Source organism: Lytechinus pictus, chromosome 16, assembly GCF_037042905.1.
Source record: "Lytechinus pictus isolate F3 Inbred chromosome 16, Lp3.0, whole genome shotgun sequence".
NCBI lineage: Eukaryota > Metazoa > Echinodermata > Echinoidea > Temnopleuroida > Toxopneustidae > Lytechinus > Lytechinus pictus.
The window spans coordinates 10,260,124-10,283,266 of record NC_087260.1 but is presented as its reverse complement, the minus strand read 5'-3'; the positions used below and the strand labels follow the sequence as shown (position 1 = coordinate 10,283,266).

Below are 23,143 nucleotides of genomic sequence, written 5' to 3'. Positions count from 1 at the left end.
GCTTTAAACAACACTTGGTAGGTCAATATTTCAACCAAGTTTTGGGTAAAAAAAAAATCTCAGAGTGCAGATAGAATGGAGAAGCATATCATGAAGTGTTTTATTCACTCATTTTGACTGACAACTCTGCTCTCAGCCAATCAAATGCAAGGATTTCAGTAGAGTATAACATCTGCCAGAGGAAATCACTGATAAATCGATTTGTGAAATCCTCCCCTGGTTCACACTGAGAGGATCGGGATAAACTTCTTTGTCACGGCAAGAATCAAGTTACCTGGATGCTAGAATCAGGCTTTATACAAGTTCAGTGTGACAGGCGCCCTCGAGGTTTGACCTCATTCACACGATCTTCCCATTCTAGGGGATAACCCTGTGCATCCCCGTCGTCTTTGAGATTTACTTGTCAACTACATGTACCATGTATTCATTACGGAGAGTGCCCTACACCATCTATCTTCCTGGAGCGCAGGATTTGGAGGATATTCTGAGTCCAGAGCTCCGCTTCCAGGGATACGATCCTCTCTACCGCTTCATGGGATCGTATGTACAGTATTTTTGTGAAATACTAGTAATTTATTCATACAAGATGGAAATATTGTTTAATTGACCCCCCCTCCCAACGCAACAATCAAAAGGAGGAATATTGTCAATTGATGCAGAAATACAGTAAGAACTTACAATGTTGTACATACAGAAACTATTATTACTGCACTAGTTAACTCACTTTCATGATTTCCTGGTGAAAGCTTTTCATTTCAACACTAGTGTGTTGAAACCTTTTCAAATATTATCCAAAAGTTCTCCAAATAAAAAAAAATGGTCTGCTTGGAAAAAGCGTGATTTGAGAGTTTTGATGTACATGTAATCACCTTCCTTTGCCACGAAAGAGTTCTCTACAGGAATTAGGAGACAGGCAATATGTGCTTACCACCACCATTTCCATGTTTCTGAACTACCACTTTTTTTCTTAGGTGCCGTCAAATCGTTTAAATTTTGACATGCAAGGCAAAATTTTCCCGATGGTTATATGTACATGTAGGTCTTTTTATAATAAGATGAATAGCAGCGCATGTGTAATGCAATTTGATATGAAGTGAAAAAGACCGCATTTGGGAAGTGGAACTTTCACCTGCCTATTATTGTGGGAACTGAGCATGAAATAGAATACTTGGTGGATGGATATGTAGGTCGTATTCTTGCGAGGTCAAACATGCTTCTGTATTTTGCTCTGTGTATTTCAATTTTCCCCACCATTCCCAGCTTTCCTCTCATCCTACCCCTATTGCCTTTCATCTCAGTCTCTTAGTACCCCTCTTTCTATTTTTTTTTGCATATAATACAGTGTACCCCAGAAAAAATGAAACAGAGAATGAATTGATTCTTTATCGTAACTTTAATCACAATGGCCCGTATTCTGATCTCGGGTTTAAATTAAACCCTGGTTTAAAGTTGTGGTTTAACTATAGAGAGCCAATTGGAGCTCAAATCCCTTCCAGTACACATTCAGTTTATTAACTCATTTGACACCTAAATTGTTCATAATTGTCTGGGAATGGTAGCTTAAGTATTTTTCGTCATTATGAAATCAAAAGGGGAAAAAATAGTGAACATAAGAAATATACAATATCAACAGATTTTTTGAATTTTTGGCTCCTATAATTTTAGCGCAGAGTTAGACTGCGGTCAAAGTTGAACTTGACGTCAGAATACGGGCAAATAATTGACCAAAAGCTTTTATAGAGCCTCTTCCCTTTTCTGGTTTAAGTCACATGATAACACACTACACACATGAGTGAGTATTACATTTTTTAGAAGAGTTATGAATTATTCAAAAAATCACATGTCTAAAAAGTTCCATATATATGATATCTAGTTTTTATACATGTTTATGATACCTATATCAAAGAATAATGAATAACAGATTCCCATGATTTGTTTACAAATTTTCGGCATTACTCCTATTTGTTTAAGATCGGAATGCTCGATCTGTAATGAAAATCATAAGTCAGAAAAAATTGGAACCCATGAATTCCATAAAATTTCAATAATAATTGAAGTAATTTTACAGACTAGTACATGTACATGCCCTTGTTTGACTTAATGCTCCATTTTGTTGACAATGTAAGCCATAGCTATTAATTGTATAGCACTTCAAAGAGAGTGGTTTTCACTCATCTTTCACTGCCCTTTATTGACGTCAAGGATAACTAATTTGGAGTGAAATTAGAGTGAACATAAAAATATGTTCCACATACATTTCACTTAAAAAAGGGTGAAATTCACTCAATACGTGAAGGTCACTCCAAATCTAGTTAAGTTTTTTCACTCTGTGTATTCACAACAAAATGATACCCCCCAAAAATAAATTATCACCCCAAAATATTGATTGCCGAGGTATATACCTCAGTAGTTTGCCATATATCCCAATTTTCTTCCATTCAGCATGTCTGTGCCTTTTTATATTTGGTTTGTCTGTCTCTGTTTGCATATTTCTTTGTCTGTCTGGCTGTGCTCTGACAGTGTCATTGATCCCTGAAATTGATCATGCACTTTTGCTATCTGCTGAAGATGTGAATGTATTATTAAAAAAGGTACATTTAGTACACTATTTTTGTTAATTTCCGTTCCTTGGATTGTACAGCTTGTTTCTTCTTCCTATTTGTCTTTTTTCTTCCTCCTTTTCTTTTTTCTTTTTTTCCTTCCTTCCTTCCTTCCTTTCTTTCTATTCTCTTTCCTTTGTTTTCATTTCCTTCTCCTTCCTCTTCCCCTACCCCTCCTCTTTCTCTTCTTCTTCTTCATCTTCTCCCTCCTCCTTCTTCCTCTCCCTCTTCCTCTTCCTCCTCCTCTTATTCTTCATCTACATGTACTTCTTCTTCCTCCTCTTCTTATTCTTCCATTGCCTTATCTTCTATCCATAGTATACATACATGTATGGATGTTATTTAAACCCCTCCATTAATTAAAAAAAAATCTTTAAGTCCTTTCTCTTTATAATGCAAGGATTGTTTTGTACTTCAAAATCAGATCCAGAAAACCTTGAAAACACATCCATTAGGTACAAGAATTAATCAACGCATTTGTTGATGTGTACAAATGTTTATTATGCACGCCATCCTGGGCCTCTTAGCACTCGAATGCATGCTAAGATTATGTATTGATTCCTTTAGAGAGCATGGCGTCAATCTTATGTCTACTATAGTCTCACATTTCCACATGATTTCGTCTGGATTCATTGTCACATAGATCCAACCGTTGCGGCCTAGTTGTATTTTAGCCAGCTGTTGCCAGAGCATATATTTAGTTAGGTCAAAGCGTGCCATGGGTTCCCAAGAGTCACACTGAACAAAGACATACTCTTCATACATTCTCACATTAGATAAATGTACTATACCTCTTTCACACTGAGCAATAATTACCTGGATGCATCCGGGTAAATTTCCAATTCTTGCTCGTGATCGTGAAATAGAAGAAAATCTAAGGCAATATCATATAAATAAAGTTACTGAAGCAATTATTCTGCTTTCTCTTGCTCTATGAAATGAAAAAAAAATCCAAGTTGTTTTTAAATGGATGAATCAACTTTGTTGAAAGCAACAAAAAGTCTCTTCTGATGGAATGGGAGGTTTATATATCTAAAAAGAACTTTTGGATGATGCAGGGGTGTGAGAGTTCAGATTTTTTTCGTTTTGATTTTCAGGTCAATTTCAGCTTATTTTTGGCTTTCCTCTGTACAAAAAGTATGGGAGCTCTTTCTATTTCAGACTTTTTCTACAAGTTTCAGCTTTTTCCAGATCTTTTTATTTGTGACCACTCACACCCCTGATGATGGAGACTGGAGTGAGATAAAGATGAGCAAAGCACTAACCACATCTCTGATCTCCAATATGATCTGTACTAAGCTTTCAGAGATCACCTCATTGTTTGTGTCCATTTGAAACAGACATTCTATTCTCCTGAAGACAACGAGAACACACTTGTCGAAACATTGACTCTGAGTGATGGTCCTCTTCAGGACCAAAACATGCCCAGAAAAGAATACATGGGCCCCATCTTACAAAGAGTTGAGACTGATCCAATCAATCGCTAATATGGACAGCCAGCAACGTCAACATATAAAATGCATGTTTGTTAAAAAAAAATTCTAGATATGAATGTATATCCATAAATCCATTGATTTCTTGACAATTTGGTGTGCTCTCCTTTGTTAACAAAGGACATTTTACAAACTTCTTGTCGAAGAAATTATGACACTGATTGATTTCCGTAGAGTTACGATTGATTGGATCGATTGTAACTCTTTGTAAGACAGGGCCCAGGTCTACCAACTACCGTGAAACCTCTCCACTCTTTCTTCTTCACCATGGAAACCTTCCAGATTTTCATAGATATTTCATTTTCACTCTTTTCCAACAACACTTACAAACTCCTGTGACCATGCATATTAAAGTACAAGCTGCTGTAAAGAGATTTATGTATTCTGTTCTGAGAAGAAGGCTGGAAGTCCTCGTCTGAATAGGCTCATAATCATATCTATACAAGGCTCAAGAGACTCTCATTTGTGGGGGTGGAAATTGTCTGACTCCTTGCATATTATGCATCATGTGTTGTATACATGTCAGTGAAACATAATGTACATACAGTAGCCTTAAAATCTACATGAAGTTGGTTAGAAATTAATCTACCAACTGTTAACGAAAGTTGCCTTTAACGCAAATGGAGATTTTCCTTTTTTTTTAAACCAACATTTGGTAGATTCAAACACGTTTGTTAACCAACCTGGGAGGTTGATTAAAATGCTACTGAGAGTGTACTCATGTACATATAATGATGTTGTTTGAAACCAGCATTATCACCACTCATGTAGATTAAAGTTCTGATGTTTATTTAAAGATTGCAGCAAGTAATGACAAGTTTTTAAAGTTTTTCTTTCATGTTTTTTTTTTTTTTTTTTTTGTCTACAGTGAGATCGATGGGTATGGATTCAAAAGACCAGATGACTTTGATTATGAGACGTATGAGGAATTTATGAAGCAGTATCTATCTGTTTTAGCCCGGAGAGCAAAGAAATGGGAAATCGTGATTAAAGGAAGTCAGAAAGTTAATAAGTCAAGAAAAAGTAAGTGAAGATTAATTCTTTTTAATATCAGGATAATGAGATTCATATTTTTGTTTTTTTTTGCCTTGCCTGCCATAGGTGTTTCCCAGTGGTGTCTGGAAGATGCGTTTTACTTCCTTGTTGTCTGGCCATCCTGTTTTCATTCTTGAGATATTATAACCAAGGAACTGTTTTAGAGATCATCTTTATAAAACATGGTCCAATTATGCATATATAGGAGTGATGATGTGATAAATTTGGGATAATCAAGGTCAAATTTGACAATGGTCATTATGACTTTAAGATGTCTCGTCCTCACAATAACTGGAAAAAAAACACGTTGAACGATCAACTCTCACTTGGTTTACATATTTGAGGGCACATTTGTCATTACTTGAAATCTTGGAAATTTAGATATAGCAATATTTTCATCATCTGGCAATCGCAAAGGGATAAATTTTGACTCAGGGAATAATTTTCCTGGTATTGCATTGCAATTTGCTCCACATTTTTGAGAGACTGCTATGCATAAAATCTTTTGTATAGCATATTTTTACATATGACTGTACATTACTTAGTTGAGAGCTTTTCTCTTATGACCAAAAATGCTATTCAAATTTGTAAAGCAAAATTGTTCCATGTGACTGCATACGGTTCAAAATCTATCTAGTTTTGTTATTCTTTAATCCAACATTGAAGCGAATTCATATTGAAATTGTACATGTACCTTTAAATAAATCCCCTCCTACTGTACTAGTGTGTATAGGGAAGTGTTCAGTCCGTTTAATGAATATTTTAATAAAGCCTGAGCGTACATGCACACAGCACTTGTTCAAATATGATCAATTAGCCTAATAACTCATGCTGAAGAGAGAACCGTGTCACAGCCGTGGGTGGTTTGATCGAACAGGATATTGCTTTGGCAAATCTCTTTGACTCTCCTTAAATCCATAAGGAAAAACATTTACAGTACATGTACATGTACATGCTCACTTGCATGTTTACAGTGTCGTTTTAATATGTGATGCTATATTTATTGAATATTCACTGATCATGTCGCTGATGCAATACTCAAAGTTTAATGTTCCAAATGCCAATTATCTCCCTTTTTGCCTCATAACGTTACCCCAGCTGTAGCATGTCTATTAAGCAAGGTGCTACATTCAAAGAATAACTCTGCGCCAGTAATAATACTTCACCTTCTTGTAGACCTGTGGAAAGTAGGTGAATGCCTTGCCAAAGGATCCATGTACTGCCATGGGATTTGAACCCTGAAGCTTGTGGTTCAAAGTCCTGAAACTCATTGACTGAGCCACATTACCTCTACTGGTCAGCACGATGAAAGTGAACAAATTTAATACGTAAAACAGCAAAATAAGAATATGTTTCAGTCATATCTCTTACCGGTAATCTAAAGAAGATGTGAAATAATCAGTTCTCTTCTCTATTTGAACATGTACACAGAAATTTAGTCATTAATTGCAAATTGTTATTAGTGTTTATCATCATTAAAATGAAATTTATGATTAATGAGTTTTGTGTGTCAGGTGCCACAAGTTTTGATACATAGTGTGATCAATAATGATAATCAATTCTGGGGAGCGTTTCATCAACATTTTTGTCCGACAACTTGTCAGATCTGATATCTTTCCTTGATTTTGATTGGCTGATAAGCAATGTTACTGTGGTAACTGTCAGATAAAATAGGACTTGTCGGATAAAAAGTCTGACAAGTCCTTTCATGAAACGCTCCCCAGTTCTATGATCAATCATTCTGTTTTTTTATGTGTCACTGTATACCTATAACATTGTTTCCATGACATTTGCTCCAGCAACAATTGCTGCGATCAAATTCCACATACTATTAGATGGGATGACCTAACCCTATTGTACCACAACCCTCACCCTTACCCTATATCTTAGACGAAATAAAGCCCAGAGTATTTGTCGCCGGAGTAAATGTCGTGTCGCCACCTACAATACATGAAGATGAAATTACATTTTAAAGCCAAATCAAAATAGGAACAATCAAGTCAAACATATGTTATACTGTTGTATACCATATACTGTTGTATTTCATTATAAATGAAATGCACTTAAAATGGCGAGTACTTGAATGCTGCGAAAGTAAAATGTCAATGAGTTAAAAGAGGATAGAGGTAAAACGCAGGCTAGACATCTATGTAGACAGATAGTGACATCTACAATGCACAAACCAAGTCACCAACAGTACAATAATTGCATTGCCGATCAGATTTCAAAACGATATTTGAGAATCCATCATCTGGCAATGTTTAAATTGTAAATATTTGAGAGTGGTAATTTCATACATCACCATGAAAAATCTCATTTGGCCGTGCTATTTTGACAGCAGTGAAAATCATTCATCCATGTTTGTTTTATGGAACATAGTTTACCCATTAATGGTGATGTTTGTGCTGTGGTGTCATTTGATAAAAGATGGGATTGATTGTATAAACCCAATGGGTGTTATTCTGATAATTGAACCTCGATTTAACTCTGGTCTATAGTATAAAACCAGAAGTTTAAATCACACTTCTAATGACTGCTGGATTTTTTGATATATTTCTTCCATATTTGTGACACTTATGATACCAATTAATTCATTAAAATTCATGATATACCTCCATTTCATGAGCAATTACATTTTTGTCTCGCCCACCAGAGGTGCAGGCGAGACTTGGGGATCCAAATGTCGTCCGTCCGTTGTCCGTCGTCTGTCCGTCGTCCGTCCGTCGTCCGTCCGTCACAAACGTGCAAAGTTTACGTGCAAGGCTCTTATGACAAGTGTTATACCATCTCAGTCATTTCACGATGAAGTTTTGATACAATTCTGTTGCGTGCCCTCGCAAATCACAAAGGTCATTTTCAGGTCAACGTTAAAGTTTATATATGCAAGACTCTTATGACACCTAACTCCGCAACCGTAAGTCACTTTTCAACCAAACTTGGATGGTAGATGGACTTGGGGGACCTGCATGTTATGCTGCAGTCGGAGGTCACATGGTAAGGTCAAAGGTCATTTTCAGGTCAACGTTAAAGTTTACATGCAAGATTCTCTTATGACACCTAACTCCACAACAGTAAGTCACTTTTCAACCAAAGTTGGATGGTAGATGGACTTGGGGGACCTGCATGTTATGCTGCAGTCGGAGGTCACATGGTAAGGTCAAAGGTCATTTTCAGGTCAACGTTTAAGTTTACATGCAAGACTCTCTTATGACACCTAACTCTGCAACCGTAAGTCACTTTTCAACCAAACTTGGATGGTAGATGTACTTAGGCGACCTGCATGTTATTCTGCAGTTGGAGGTCACATGGTAAAGTGAAAGGTCATTTTCAGGTGCAAGACTCTTATGACAAGTGTTATTCCATCCCAGTCATTTCACAATGAAGTTTCGATACAATTCTGTTGCGTGCCCTCGCAAATCCCGATATTTTTGGTTATTTTCATAAGTGTGCGAGACACAAAATTGCTTTTGCCTTGTTTATTTCATTTTATTATTATTATTTTTTTTGGGGGGGAAGGTATTTGAGGTTAACAATTGACACTAAATAAAGCTAACCTAGGTTAAGATAAGATGAATATATGTACAGATATAAATGATATAGAAATATTTACAATGTATTTGAGAAAAAAATTCATCTTAATAGAAAAATAAAGTTATTAATGTGGTAATTTGTTGATGCTACAGTGTATGTTTTAGAAGGGTGAAAATGACCTAGAAACACTCCTAGATGACATTTACATGTAACTTTAGATGACAAACACTCAAAGCTGGAAGTTGACACTAATGTCCTCATTTTAAAAGGGTGGTACATATATATATATATAAATATTTAGATTTTAGACATTTTAGATGATAAAAAGGATTGAGGAATGGAGATCTGGGCCCCTTAACATAAAAGCTTATTTATCGATCTTGTGGCTGATTTTTAAAACTGATCATATATAATAGTCAGTGCAATCAATTGTAGAATTTGCCATATAATCAATCACAAGACTTTATGCTACCGATCCCGGAACACCATGAGAAAGGTTGCTTGAACCATGGAGCTAACCACCTCACACCAAAGTAGGTCACTGCATGTATCCTGTACCCCCCCTCATTGTCATGTTCAGTTATCCCTTATTCGCAAAAATATAAAATGAGGGATAGAAATTGAGTAGAGGGGAGAAGGAAATACATGTAAATATGAAAAAGGGAATTTAGTCGTTGTTTGTCAAGCAATTTAGCCCCAGCGTATGGGAATCAATCATGTATATCGTCAAAACAAAAGTGTCCAGAAAAAGAGAGAGCTCAATTTGTCACTGATTTCACGAATAGACCAGTGTGCATGCAACCAAAAGAAAGTTGATTTTTATACGTATACAATAGCTTTCTAAGATTCTGGGATCATTTATCATCCTCTCTAGTCTCTATCCAAAAAAGTCAATAATGTTGAATGAGCTTTGTATTCAGAGATCTTTTCTTAATATGTTTATAGTAATATATTTAAATATAGCGCAGTTTAATTACTTGTGCATATAAATACTCAACTGCGCTTTGATTCTTGGTATCATACTATTACCCCGGCTGTAGCTGAGCCGCCATATTAATAGGCGCTAAAGCGTTCAAGGAGTAAATCCTACTGGGTACCCATTCACCTCACCTGGGTCGAGTGCATCACAATGTGGATAATTTTCTCGCCCAAGGAAATTACACCATGGCTGGGATTCGAACCCACAACCCTTGTTTCAAAGTCCAGACACTAATCCACTGGGCCACAATGCTCCACATCCACAACGCTCCATATATTTTTTTAATAAATGCAACTCACTTTTTGAAAATACATAATTCAAGGTAAAAGGATTGCAGGCACCATAACATGCAAAAGGCATCCATTATGGAACTAATAATGAAATCATGAAATACATGTACATGCAAGAGTCATGGTACTTTATGCATTAGCTACGTGTATTATGTCATCTTGTGTACAAAGCCATAAATCTACATGGGAGATTTTCACAACGTCACCTATCTCAGCGATGCCTGTTAGCTGTCGCTGTCAATTTATAGAAATAGAAATCTTGTGTTGCTTCTATTTACTTGGTGATGTTTGGTCATATAATTCGGCGTCATTATGGTCTGGGAGTGTGTGAGTGGTTCAAGATGTTGGCGAATGATTTCGGAAAATGCAAAAAAATATAAATTGTAAAGATACAATTAATACATGTTATTCACCACTACCACCAATTTGTGAAATCAGGGGATTAGTTTGCAACAAGAGTGTCATAAAAATGCTGCCCCTTGTAAAAGATTTTCTATTTTTGTAGAAGACTATTAATGTCCTTTTTAACGCTTTTCTCTATCTCTTTCAAAGAGAAAATGTGAAAATTGTGACTGTTCATGCAGTTTGTATATGTGGTGAAATTGCACCCTGCTTCTCTGTCCTGCCAATAACCTGCTCTTCGACAACTCAAAATCAAATTTGCGTCTCCCGATTGAGTTAGGGAGCACGTTTCTTTAATCAACGCGAAGATTGTCACCGTTGCTATGCGTGGGCAATACTCGTTGCACCATGCTTCGAAGATTGTGGGTATTAGAACACCTTCCTGATGGCATGGGGCAGAGATGTTGATTATCAAGACAAGTGTTTCAGAGAAAACGTTTTGGTTTGTTTTTTAGTCCGTAGGTAAATGGGAGAGTGGAGATGCTGGAAGATTGTAGGTGGATAAAATTTCTCTCCGAGTTTGGTTTGGTTTTTCTCTATCTGACTGTCTCTATTTAACTCCTTTTCTCTCTTGCTGTCTTGTCTGTCTGTGTCTTTTCTGCTCATTCTCATTTTGTCTTTCTCACTGTCCTCTCTCTTTCTCAGTCTATTGTCTGCCTGTCTCTCTTTTCTCATGTTTCCCTTTTCATACCCAATGGCGCAGGGGGGAAGAGCAATTTGTTATCAGGACAAGTGTTTCAGAGAAAACGTTTTGGTTTGTTTTTTAGTCTGTAGGTAAATGGGAGAGTGAAGATGATGGAAGATTGTAGGTGGATAAAATTTCTCTCCGAGTTTGGTTTGGTTTTTCTCTATATGACTGTCTGTATTTAACTCATTTTCTCTCTTGATATCTCTCTGTCTGTCTGTGTCTCCTCTGCTCATTCTCATTTTTGTATTTCTCACTGTCTTGCTTAGGTTTATTTCCATTCGTCTAATGCCAATTCGTCCAATTGCCAACTCGTCTACTATTATTTGGTCTACCATCAGTTTGTCCACTCACCACATGGTCTACTTTCATTTAGTCTAATGCCATTCTGTCTAATAGCCAGTTGGTCCGATAGCCATTTAGACCATATACCATTTGTGTTAATTGTGCAAAATGAAGGAAAAGAAAATGGGTATTGACCAACTGGTTATTAGACGAAGTGATGATTGGACCAAATGGTTATTGGACAAAATTGGCAATTTACCTTTTCTATTCTCTCTCTTTCTCTGTCTTTTTGTATTTCTGTCTGCCTGTCTCTCTTTTCTCATGTTTCCCTTTTTCCAAGGATTGGGTATTTGAACACCATACCCAATGGCGCGGGGAAGGGCAATTTGTTATCAGGGAAAGAGTTTCGGAGAAAACATTTGGGTTTGTTTTATAGTCTGTAGTTAATGGGGAGAGTGATGATGATGGACAATTGAAGATTGATTTCTCTGTTTCTTTGGTTTGGTGTTTCTCTGTCTACCTATTTTCATCTCCTTTTTTCTTTCTTGCTGTATGTCTATCCATATCTCTCTTCTTTTCTTTCTCTATATCTCTCAATCTCACTTTCTTGTCTCTCCTTTTATCTTTTTGTTTGTCTGTCTTCTTTTTCTCTTTTCCCGAGAATTGTGGGTATCAGAACACCTTCCTGATGGCACGGGCAGAGTTTGTTGTCAGGACAAGCGTTTTAATAAAATAAAGAGAAAATGTTTAGGTTTGTAGAGTCAATAGTATAGATGGGGAGAGTGATAATGGACAATTGCATTGATTTATCCATGTTTGGTTTGGTTTTTCTCTATCTGTCTCCTGTACATACATGTCTATTTTTCATCTCTTCTCTTTTTCTTGCTGTCTGTCTAGCTGTTTGTCTCAATTTGTTATTTTTTCTCTATTCCACGCTTCCTCTCTTTCTGCCCCCCTCCTCCCATTTCTCTTTTTGTTTGTCTATCTGTTTCCTTTATCTATTTACCCCCTTTTCCAAGGATTGTGGGTATTTGAACACCTACATGTATACCAGATTGCATGGGGCAGAGAAATCTGGACAAGCATTTCAGAGAAAATGTTTGGGATTGTTTCATAGTCTGTAGTCAGGAGAGTGATGATGATAGATGACTTTTCCTAATTTTCTAGGTTTGGTTTGTCTAGTACATGTATGTCTTTTTTTATTTCCTTTACTCTAATTCTAGCTATACATGTATGTCTATCTACAGTTGTGCTCAAAACTAAGTGATCCCCACCACAAAATGCACTCCTTGCTGAATGTTGATTGTAAAAAACAACGCTGTTCGGCGAGCCCAGAGAAACGAGCTTTATTGTAAATAATATTTGATCACCTTACTTCACAATTAATTATATAAAACATGACAGAACCTTGACACTTTAAATATGTTCATTTTTTGGTGGGGTTCACTAACTTATGAGCACCACTGTATGTGGCTCTTCTTCTCTTTCTCTATTTCCCCCATTCTCACTTTCTTTTTTTTCTCTTCTCTCTTTTTCTTTCTGTTTGTCTGTCTGTCTTGTGTGCATTTCTCTCTTTCCTCCTTTTTTTGCCTTTTCCAAGGATTGTGGGTTTTGGAACGCCTTCCCGACGCCGTGGGGCAGAGAAATTTATTATCTGGACGAGCGTTTCTGAGAGAATGTTTGGGGTTGTTTTTCGTCCAAAGTTAATGGGGAGATTGATGAAGATGGGCGATTGTAGATTGATTTCTCTGTTTGGTAAGGTTTTTCTCTGTATGTCTCTTTTTATCTCATTTTCTTTCTTTCTTGCTCTATGTCTGTCTACATGGCTCTTCTTTTCTTTCTCTTTTTCCTTCATTCTCACTGTCTTTTCTCCTCTTCCTTTTTCTTTCTGTCTTTCTGTGTGCATGTCTCTCTTATGTTTTTTCCCCTATTTCCAAGATCGTGGGTATTTGAACACTTACACTCTAAATTCCAAGGAGATGAAATAAATCCAGATCGGCTGTGAATAGTGACCAGCTGAATTTTGAATTTATTTTTAGATCTTATAAGGATTGACTTTTAAATGATCTCAAAAGATTTAAATTCAAATCTTTTAGATTTATATTTGAATCAACAAGGTTTAAATCTAAATCTAATATTTGGCTGGTCAGTATTCACAGCTGATCTCGATTTATTTTAAATCCTTGGTATTTAGAGTGTACTCGGTGGTGCACTGCTGATACATTTGTTTATCAGCACAAGTGTTTCAGAGAAAACATTTGGATTTGTTTATTCCAAAGTTAAATGGAGAGAGTGGTGATGATGGGCGATTGTTGATTGATTTCTCCAAAGTTGGTTTGATTTGGTTATTTTATAAATTTATACAGAATGGAAAGCGGAAAGTTGTTTCTTATCTTCTGTTTATAAACAGAGTATGTGTATGTGCTTTGCTGTTTCTCTTTCCTCTCTTTTCCTCCGTTTGTCCCTCTTTGTCTTCTCTTTTTTTTTTCTTGTTTCCTTTTTTAAGTCTGTTTGTCTCTGTTTTGCTCTGTTTCTCTCCCCTTTCTCTGTGTGTCTTTTTCTGTATCTTCTATTTATCTGTCTGTCTGTCTTTTCTCAATCTCTTTTCTTTCTCTCCTTTTTGTCTCACCTGCATAGCATAAGCAGAGCAAGACTAGGTGATGGTGACAGCGACAGCTTCATCAAAATTGACACAGTATTTCAAATTCTATGTTCCTTGAGAATATGTTCTCAATTGGCCCTTGATTGGGATGCAGTGTCAATATGCAGACAAAAGGGCCAAAATCAGATAATTTTTACATACCCTGTACAAAAATTTAACCTGTAGGGATGTGTTTGAATACCTCTGATGTAACCATTAATGCATACATGACTCTTGAGTTTAATATACAGGTACAGAGAAAGAATACCAACAACCAGAACATTGTCGGCGCTCTTCCGAACCATCGTATCATACATACGACGGTGCAAACCCATTTCAGAGAAAATCGACTTCATAGTTTACTTAATTTTCACACTTAGTTCCCCAGCATTACAATGTATTCATTGCTAGAAAAATACATGGCTGGAAAGACCAAGACAAATGCTTGACAATGGTATCCTATCCTTATTTTTACACAAAAGCAAGGATCAGAAAAAATATCTCAAAAGAGCTACATGCTTGTAATTTCGGTTTGAGCGGTTTAGATTTCCCCCGGACAAAAACGCCATAGGGAATACAACAACCCTGACCGCGATTTCAATGTGCGCGGTCAGTCAAAACGTCGTATCGCTTTTCTCGTGCAAAGTCAATGCAGTGCAGATGGCCGATACGACAGTTTAATTGACCGCGCGCATTGAAATCGCGGTCAGTCAAAGCGTCGTATCGCTCTGTTACAGTACATGTTTCCAATGGGATTTGCGCATTTTATTAAAAAAAATGTATGTCACCGCCGTGAAAATCCTCTCATATCTCATAAAATAATATAAATTGCTACCTAGAAATTTAGTTACGAATAGACTAGGACTTGTACTTTGATTTTCTGCAAAAATCTCAAAATCGATTAATCCGGAGTACATGTTGAAGTGTGTTTGAAAATCATGGAACTTTCAACTAACCATAACTAACCATCTACTTATTTCTTTTAAGCAGAACACACTGTATGTTCTTTATAATATTGGCTTTGACTGTGAATAGAATGTTGTGTCAATAATTACTTCAATATTCAGGGGAAAAAACAAAATCAGAAAATTTTTACACACCCTGTAGACTGTAGTACAACAATTTAAATAATCCTGTAGGAGCATGTTATCACAGGTATAACCATAAATGCAATGTGGCTCTGTGTTGAAGCAGAATATGTTCTTTGTTGGCCCAGAATGGAATACTGTGTCAATAGTTTTTTATAGCATGCATGCAATGTACATCTTATTCTTACATAATTATGCAGGGAAAATAAACCCACCACCATGAAATGTTTACACACCCTGTACCAAATTTATTCCTGTAGAAGTATGTTTGAATATCAAGCAGAATGTGTTCGTTATTGGCTCGGAATGGAATACTGTGTCAATATTTTTTATAGCATGCATGGACATATACTGAACCCCCCACAACCAGAGATTTCTTACACACCCTGTACCAAATTTAATCTTGTAGGGGTATGTTTGAATACCACTGATCTAACCATTAATGCAATCTGTATGGCTCTGTGTTCAAGCAGAACAGTATGTTCTTTAAATAATTGCCTCTGAATGGAATACTGTGTCAGTAGTTTTTATAGCATGCACGTACCCTGTAATGTTGTAGGGGAAAATACAACCAGAGATTTTTTTTTACACACCCTGTCCCAAATTTAATCTTGTAGGAGCAACTTTGAATACCACTGATCTAACCATTAATGCAATGTATATGGCTCTGTGTTCAAGCAGAAGATATTCAATATCAGTCCTTGAATGGAGCGCTGTGTCAATCGCGTAGATTAAATTGCCGGAGTGACCATGCCGAGATCCTCCAGAGAGGAGAAAAAACAAGACGCAGAAGAGGGTTAGCGGGGTTTGTGTTAATGGCGCCACCGCATCAGGAATTGAGCGTTCGGGAGCCCGGGGCGGGCCATTATTGGAGTGACGGGAAATGGAAGGAGGTTTTCAATGGAATACAAGAAGGATATGTCTTGAGAAAGGAAGGTGATAGCCTTGGGTTAGGAGGCATATATTACGGGGTAATTTCCTACTGCGCTCGATTGCGTAGTTCCTGCCTGTGCTGAGTGGGGGGTGGGGCGATGGAAGAGACGGTTCTGCCCCCTCGAAAAGTAGGGCATGTAGGGGCATGAAATAATTAGATGTGTGCTTTTCCTGAGTGGTTTTAGTCAAAGCACGCCTGATTTGTATTGATTTGCACTCATTTTTATGCATTATTGTAATCTGTGGAGTGACAAAAACCAGAAATTGCATGTAATGACAAGAAGATGTATAGATGATGAAATATAAACAGCTCTCTGAAATGAAGCTTCAAGTTTAATGCCATATTTAAGGGAAGAGTTTCCCGAATAGATTCAGTGTTGCAGTTTGTTTTGCACCCCAGAAGAGTTTTATTTACTTTGACTAAAATTTTGTCACTCAAACAATAAGGATGAGAACTGAATTTTGCGAATGACATGTTTTTTACGTTCACCGTAGTGATTTACTGATTCTGTTATGCAGTGAAACATGTTATTTTGAGCATTTTTATTTAGCGTCTCAATGTTCATTTCATTACAGTGCAGTATTAGAAATCAGTAGCAATAAAAATGAAAGGTAAAAGACAGTAGTTGCAGCAAACAATTATTTCGTGAGAAAGTCTTTAGATCAAGCTTATATGTAATCGTCAAAATATCATACATCTAGATCTCGTACATTAACGTAAGCTATATCTCATGAAATGTTAGCTCAAAATCGATCATTCTGATGATCACTATTCACAGAAAAGCATATGTGAGACAGTGTATTAATATTGCTTCCAAAAATACCTGACGTTTGATGGAATTCAGTGCTTATTTTGTTCATTTCTCAGCAATTAACTCTTTTTCTTCCAGAGCTATTTGGCACATATATTTTATTTATACATATTTTATACTCGCATTTGGTGGTAATTTCTTGGATTCTGTTCGAACTCATTTTGAGATCGTTACCACAACTGGTATTTATCTTTAACTCTCAGTGTCCATATAAATGAATAAAGAAGAAGATTTACGTCAGTATATTTTTATGTTGCTCACTGTAAGTGATACAGTAATCATTTCATATCTGCATTAGATAGCAGATCTGGGGCCCGTTTCATAAATACTTGTTATAATAAACAAATTACAGTTTATGTAAACAAGTTTACTATCGGCCAATCAAATTCAAAGATTTTAAAAGCTTTTCACTGTTAAATCTGTTAATCAATTTTCTAACAAGTTTTATGAAACAGGGTCCTGGGATCTTTTGAAGTGTTACTTGACATCGCATATTGAGTTGTGTGTGGTGCATCATGCATCACAGCATTGGCCAGATCTTTCTCAGGGGATGTTGATCATACACATTATATTACATTATGGAGTTTTTGCAACACTTTGCAGACGCTTTCTGGAACTTGGAAAAATCTATTGTCAAAAGCCCTTCATGAAAAAACAGTCTATGTCCAAAATCGGTGAATCAAAACAGCAGTTTCGTCCGTGACTCTGGAAAAACAAAGTATTTGCAATTTTTTGTCAGCTGCAAATCTTATAATGATCTGCTGCCCCGGTTCACCATTTTTCGACAAAGACCTCTCGGCTGTTCATTGTGATTTGACTGGCATTTTTAATGCATTTACTATGTTCTAGATTACGTCCGCTTTGCAATCGACTTGCTATGGCTTAAAGCAAAACTTGAGTCACATAGAGATCTTTATGGTTTAGCCTCTCATCGTGTTGCTGTCTAAAGATATGGAAGAATTCTTTACTAAAAAAAATGGAAGGATAGAATAGGGTAGACAAACTCTTACAACGGCCAAGGGCTGATAGCATTACAATGAAGGTTATTCCACGGTCCTAGATATGGAAGTCTCCCAACCGATGTCATTTGTACAGAAATGGGCAGATGCAAATCCAACATGAAAATGTAAGGGTACATGGAATGGATGATGATCTAGCATACATGTAAATTGTGAATGTTGCTTTCCACAAACCATGTTACACTCCTCTAATCAGCAAAGTAGACCAAAAGACCTGATTGCTGCCTGAAGGCTGTGCAATATGCCAAGTCCTGGCTAAATATCTGACATTTATTTGTACGTATGTAGACAATGGACACGAAATGAGAATAATTTTTTGTTCACTCTCCAGCATGATACCTGATATCATCTTGTTTTGCTTTGCATTGAGGCAGTACATCCGAAATGGGATCCCATATATGAGCTCAGAGGGGCTGTGTGGATGCTCCAAGGATCCCTATACAACTGTAGAAGTGCTTGCATATTTTGATATTTCTATTACTGCATTACGATACCTATGTATTTAGCTTGTTGTCTGATTCTTAACCTTAAATTACATTTAATTACAATACAAAAATACTTGTTTTTCTTTGCAGTGAAGCGGTACATCCGCAAGGGTATCCCATCGGAACAAGGGCGGTGTGAATGCTCCAATGATTGCATATTTTTTATATTTCCATTACTGCATTATGATACCTCCATGTATGTATTTGTTGAAGCTTGTCTGATTCTTAACCTTTTACATTTTACATTTACTTACAATACAAAAATAATGTCTTGTTTTTCTTTGCAGTGAAGCGGTACATCCGCAAGGGTATCCCATCGGAACACGGGCAGTGTGAATGCTCCAATGATCCCTATGCTTGCATATTTTTGATATTTCCATTACTGCATTATGATACCTCCCTGTATGTATTTGTTGAAGCTTGTCTGATTCTTAACCTTTTACATTTTACATTTACTTACAATACAAAAATAATGTCTTGTTTTTCTTTGCAGTGAAGCGATACATCCGCAAGGGTATCCCATCGGAACACAGAGGGACGGTGTGGATGATGGTGAGTGGTGCGCTTAAACTCAAGAAGAAAAACCCGGGTTTATATCAACATCTTCTAGATGCTCCTAAAGACCCAGATATTGTAGAAGTTATCAATATAGGTGAGTTGCATGTTGTATACATGTACGTGATGGATGAATATGTTTTAGGTTCAGCATTTTTATGTTTCTTCTCTGGTAATTATTTCATATCCGCATGAGATAGTAGATTGTCTCATGACTTGCATTTTTTTAAAAGAAATTTATTTTAACAATATTATTTGTAATAGCCGATGTTTAGAGCAGGTCTGTTTCTAGTTGAGTATTCAAAATGAAATATCATATTTTATTTTGCATATTTGATGATAAGAAAGCTTTTGATCATTGATTTATATAAAGTTTTACCATGATGTTTCCACATGTTAAAGGTGGAGTCGAGCTATGATTTATGCCAACAGAGCTTAAAGTTGAATATTTCATATTTCATGCAGTATGATAAAAATAAAACAAAACAGATGTGATGATGAGGGGCGGAGAGAGTGAGGGAGAAAAAGACAGTGTTTTTCAAAGAGCTTATGAGCAAAATGGAGAATTAAAGAAGCTGGAACGAAAGATTCTCATTGAGAATGAGTGAGAGGGAGATAAGAAAAGATGGAAGAGAGAAAGAGAGAGAGAGAGGGAGGGAGAAAAAGAATGGAAGTGGAAGTTATTATGCATAGAGGTTGCAAGAGAATTAGAGAGATGGAAAAAGTGGAAGTTATACTGAAAAAACAAATCATCATGGGGCACAAAAAAAAAATCTGGAAAACTCCTAAAATAGAATTATAAAGGAATGACGAGCGAGACAAAGTCAGAGCTTGAGGCAGACAAAGCGAAACAAGAGGGGGACGAGATAATCATCGTTGAAGCTCAAGTCACGTCATGCTTGCCATGCCAATCATTATTGCATCAAGATCAAGATAAGTCAAGCAGAAAGACAAGAAAACTCAGCAAAAAACCAAAGATTAATTGAACAGATGAAACCTGCAACCTGCTCGCTTCTTTCCTAAAAATCGGGACATCAGACTGTTAATTAGATTTTGCACTCTGCAAGAAGCAGCATAAAGTGGGCCAATTATCCAGAGAGACATTTATCACAGACATGAATCAACATCCCTCACTCAATTTCACTTTTATTGCCAAAATAGGTCTTTCTTAATCGTTGCATAGATCGTCCAATTTGAGGAGGAGACTGGCATATTGAATGCATTTTTTTCTGGAGCATGTTGAAGTTGGTTGGCGTGAAATGAAAACATCTAAATTGTAGTATCAAGGTAAATTGGGGTTGATATTCATCAGGGCTGTCAATTTTCTGCCAGTTACCCTCAATAACTGGCTCGCTTCAATATCCGCTTTGGAAAGCACTGAACAGTCGATATTTAGTGGCGTATCCAGAGTCTTCCAGATCCAGACCAAGGGATAGAAGGCCATTTCAACGATTGAATACTATGACCAGTCTTGTGAAGTATTGTGATTGGTCAAAATCGATCTCACTTTTTTATTGATCTTGATTTGATTGATCATAAACTGTCACTAGTTCTGTTCTGTTTCTCCCCAACTGTTGCAGTCAGTCAAGATATAACCAAAGCTCATATCTGAAGGGGGTGGAGGGGGGGGGGGGCTTGCTACAATGCCTTGACCCATTTTCAATTTTTTTATTTTCATATTTTTTTTTTATTTGTTTGATGTTATTATTCATTTTATTTTTATTTGTTTATATTTTATATTTTCATCTCTTATTTTTTTTTATTATGACTTTTTTTTTTTTTTTTTTTTTTTTTTTTGGGGGGGGGCAATCTTTCTTTGTATTGTTTAAATGGTAGAATTTGTTTGTATATCAAGTGCGCCCCCATTCCTGAATATATACAAAGGCTAAGATGATGTTCTATTGAGGGAAGGAATCTATGCATTTCACAAACTGATTCACAAGTTAATATGGACATGGTTATGTAAAGAGGGAAGGAACAATTTACAGTCTAATAGCTTTGTATGATTTACAGCTCACTATATGATTCCTAATCATATTTGCTATTGAAATCCTGCTATTGTTGGTCTGGAATCATTTCAGAAGGGGGTGCATATAACCCTTCCCCCTCCCTCCAAGTGCAAGTGTGAAATGTCATGCTTGCTGAGTGAGGGTTATTGATCGCCTCGTCTCACTATTGTGTTGATTTTCATAGCCTGATCACAGAGGAGAGGTGTGAATGCATTTGATTTTCAGCAGAACCAAGGGCACTGCAAGTCTTTCACCTAATTAGAAGCTTGGAACTATTTGATTAGATTGCCCCCCCCCCCTCAATTTGAGTGCCCTAAGTTTTTAGTTTCAGCAATAAAGCAGCATTTGGGTGATAGTCATGCATTCCAAAACTGTCAATTTTCAGACTGTTAAAATAGTATGGCTGCTACTTACTACATATTCTGGAACAATCTCTGGAACAATCTCCCCATCTCCATCCGTAATGCATCCACTGTTGAATCTTTCAAAAACACTCCTCAAATCTTACCTCATTAAGCAGTCCTCTTTAATAATTCCATATCCTGTTCTCTCTCACTTTTTTTTTCGTTCCAATGCGCTTAGAAACTGTTGTATTAAGCGCTATATAAATGTTAATTATTATTATTATTATTATATTCTGCATAATAAGTCAGTATTGCATTCTGCATTGTGATGTCATGTAAACTTGATATGAAGAAAAGCTTTTCTTCTTTTAATTCAATCCAAAGCAGTATTGGTCCCCCACCCCCACCCAGTGTAAGTTTCAGAAATATTAAAATCAGTGTTCTGACAAATTTTAAGGGGAAGCTTTATTTCTAGTCACAGTGACTGACCAGTGTGGGCGCGCCGTGGTCTAGTGGTTCTGGCTCAGCCTTTCAAACAGAGGGTTGGGGTTCAAATCCTAGCCATGGCGTGTTTTCCTTCAGCAAGAAATTTATCCACACTGTGCTGCACTCGACCCAGGTGAGGTGAATGGGTACCCGGCAGGATTATTTCCTTGACTGCACTGGGCGCCGGTGATGGTAGCTCGAGCTAAAGCCGGGGTAATAATAGCAGTGCTTGGTATCCTCAGGCAAAAAGCGCTTTATAAATCCAGCTATTATTATTATCATTTGAAAGAGAAAGTCAAAATTATGGAGATATACTTCATCAGTTTTAGTTTCAGATTATTTCTCATCTCGAAACAAAATGCATTAGAAATGCTGATTTTCCATTTCTTTTAATATTGAGATGAAGAGTTGTATGCTGTCATGCCATCATTAAAAGTAGCATGTGTTGTGATAAAGCGCTGCCCATTCAAATGTATGACAGTTGAATCATTCCTTATTATTCACATTTTTAATAGAAATTTTAATTTTCCATTTCGCTATAAAAGAGATGAATATGTGCATGCTGTCGTGCCGTCATTAGGATGATGGTAAAGAGTCATTTGAGAATTATCAGCATACTTAGAATTTTATGAGGGCCCCGTAATATAAAGCTTAGTGATTGATCGTAAGGCAGATTCTTACAATAGATCCTACGCAATAATCAATGCAATCGATCGCAGTATAAATCAGCTCTATGATCAATCGCCAAGCTTTGTGTAAATGGGGCCCGGATCAGCTTTGGGGCATGTGAATTATGCAAACATGTTGAAACTAAATCAACACCCTCGATCCTCCTCCATGTAGAAGTGACATGATTTTGAATAGCTCATCTCAGCCTCCAGTATCAGGAAGAAAGGGCAGCGCCATATGGAGAGGAGGGGAGGTGGGGTGTTAGGGGGACCACCCCCTGTGATTTTTCAAGTACTAATTAACAGTAAAAAAAGAGGACAAAGGGAAGAAAAGAGGAAGAAAAAAAAGAGAGAAGAAAGGAAAGTATATAAAAGAGAGGTATAAAACCTGTGTATATACCTTTTCTTTAAATTGAGAGAAAATTCATCTCCAGTTTATGAAGTGAACTAAAACTTTAGGAAAATGGGGGTCGGATATACAAAAAGGTTGATTATTTATTTTTATGGAATTGCCCGGTATTCAAGCTCATAAGGCACATATTTACAAACATAATGTTTTGCAGGTGTTTACAGATTTGATGAGCTAAATATTTATATCTTTTGCTAGAATAGAATAATAGTATATTTCAAGTGACACTGTCCGGTTTTCATGAATTGAAAAAACTCTCCTTTTCTAGTTTGCTACTTTTTATTTACATGGAGATGAAAGTATAGACATTTTCATAAATGTGTCACTGAATGTCAGCTCACGTATAGACAGAGCGTTAGCTCTGAGAAGAGTGTAAACTTGCTCGTAATAATAG

At 36.7% G+C, this 23,143-nt stretch overlaps 1 protein-coding gene across 1 annotated transcript in view; it reads left to right on the top strand.

Annotated features, from left to right (window-relative positions):
• Positions 1–418: 418 nt before the first annotated feature.
• LOC129278855 (growth hormone-regulated TBC protein 1-A-like) overlaps positions 419–23,143 on the top strand; it is a 36,714-nt gene continuing 13,989 nt past the window's right edge. Inside the window, exons 1-3 of the mRNA XM_064111599.1 lie at positions 419–540; positions 4,962–5,116; positions 18,772–18,930. Of these exons, the coding sequence (XP_063967669.1) occupies positions 419–540; positions 4,962–5,116; positions 18,772–18,930 (436 nt within the window). The remainder of the gene's footprint in view (positions 541–4,961; positions 5,117–18,771; positions 18,931–23,143) is intronic.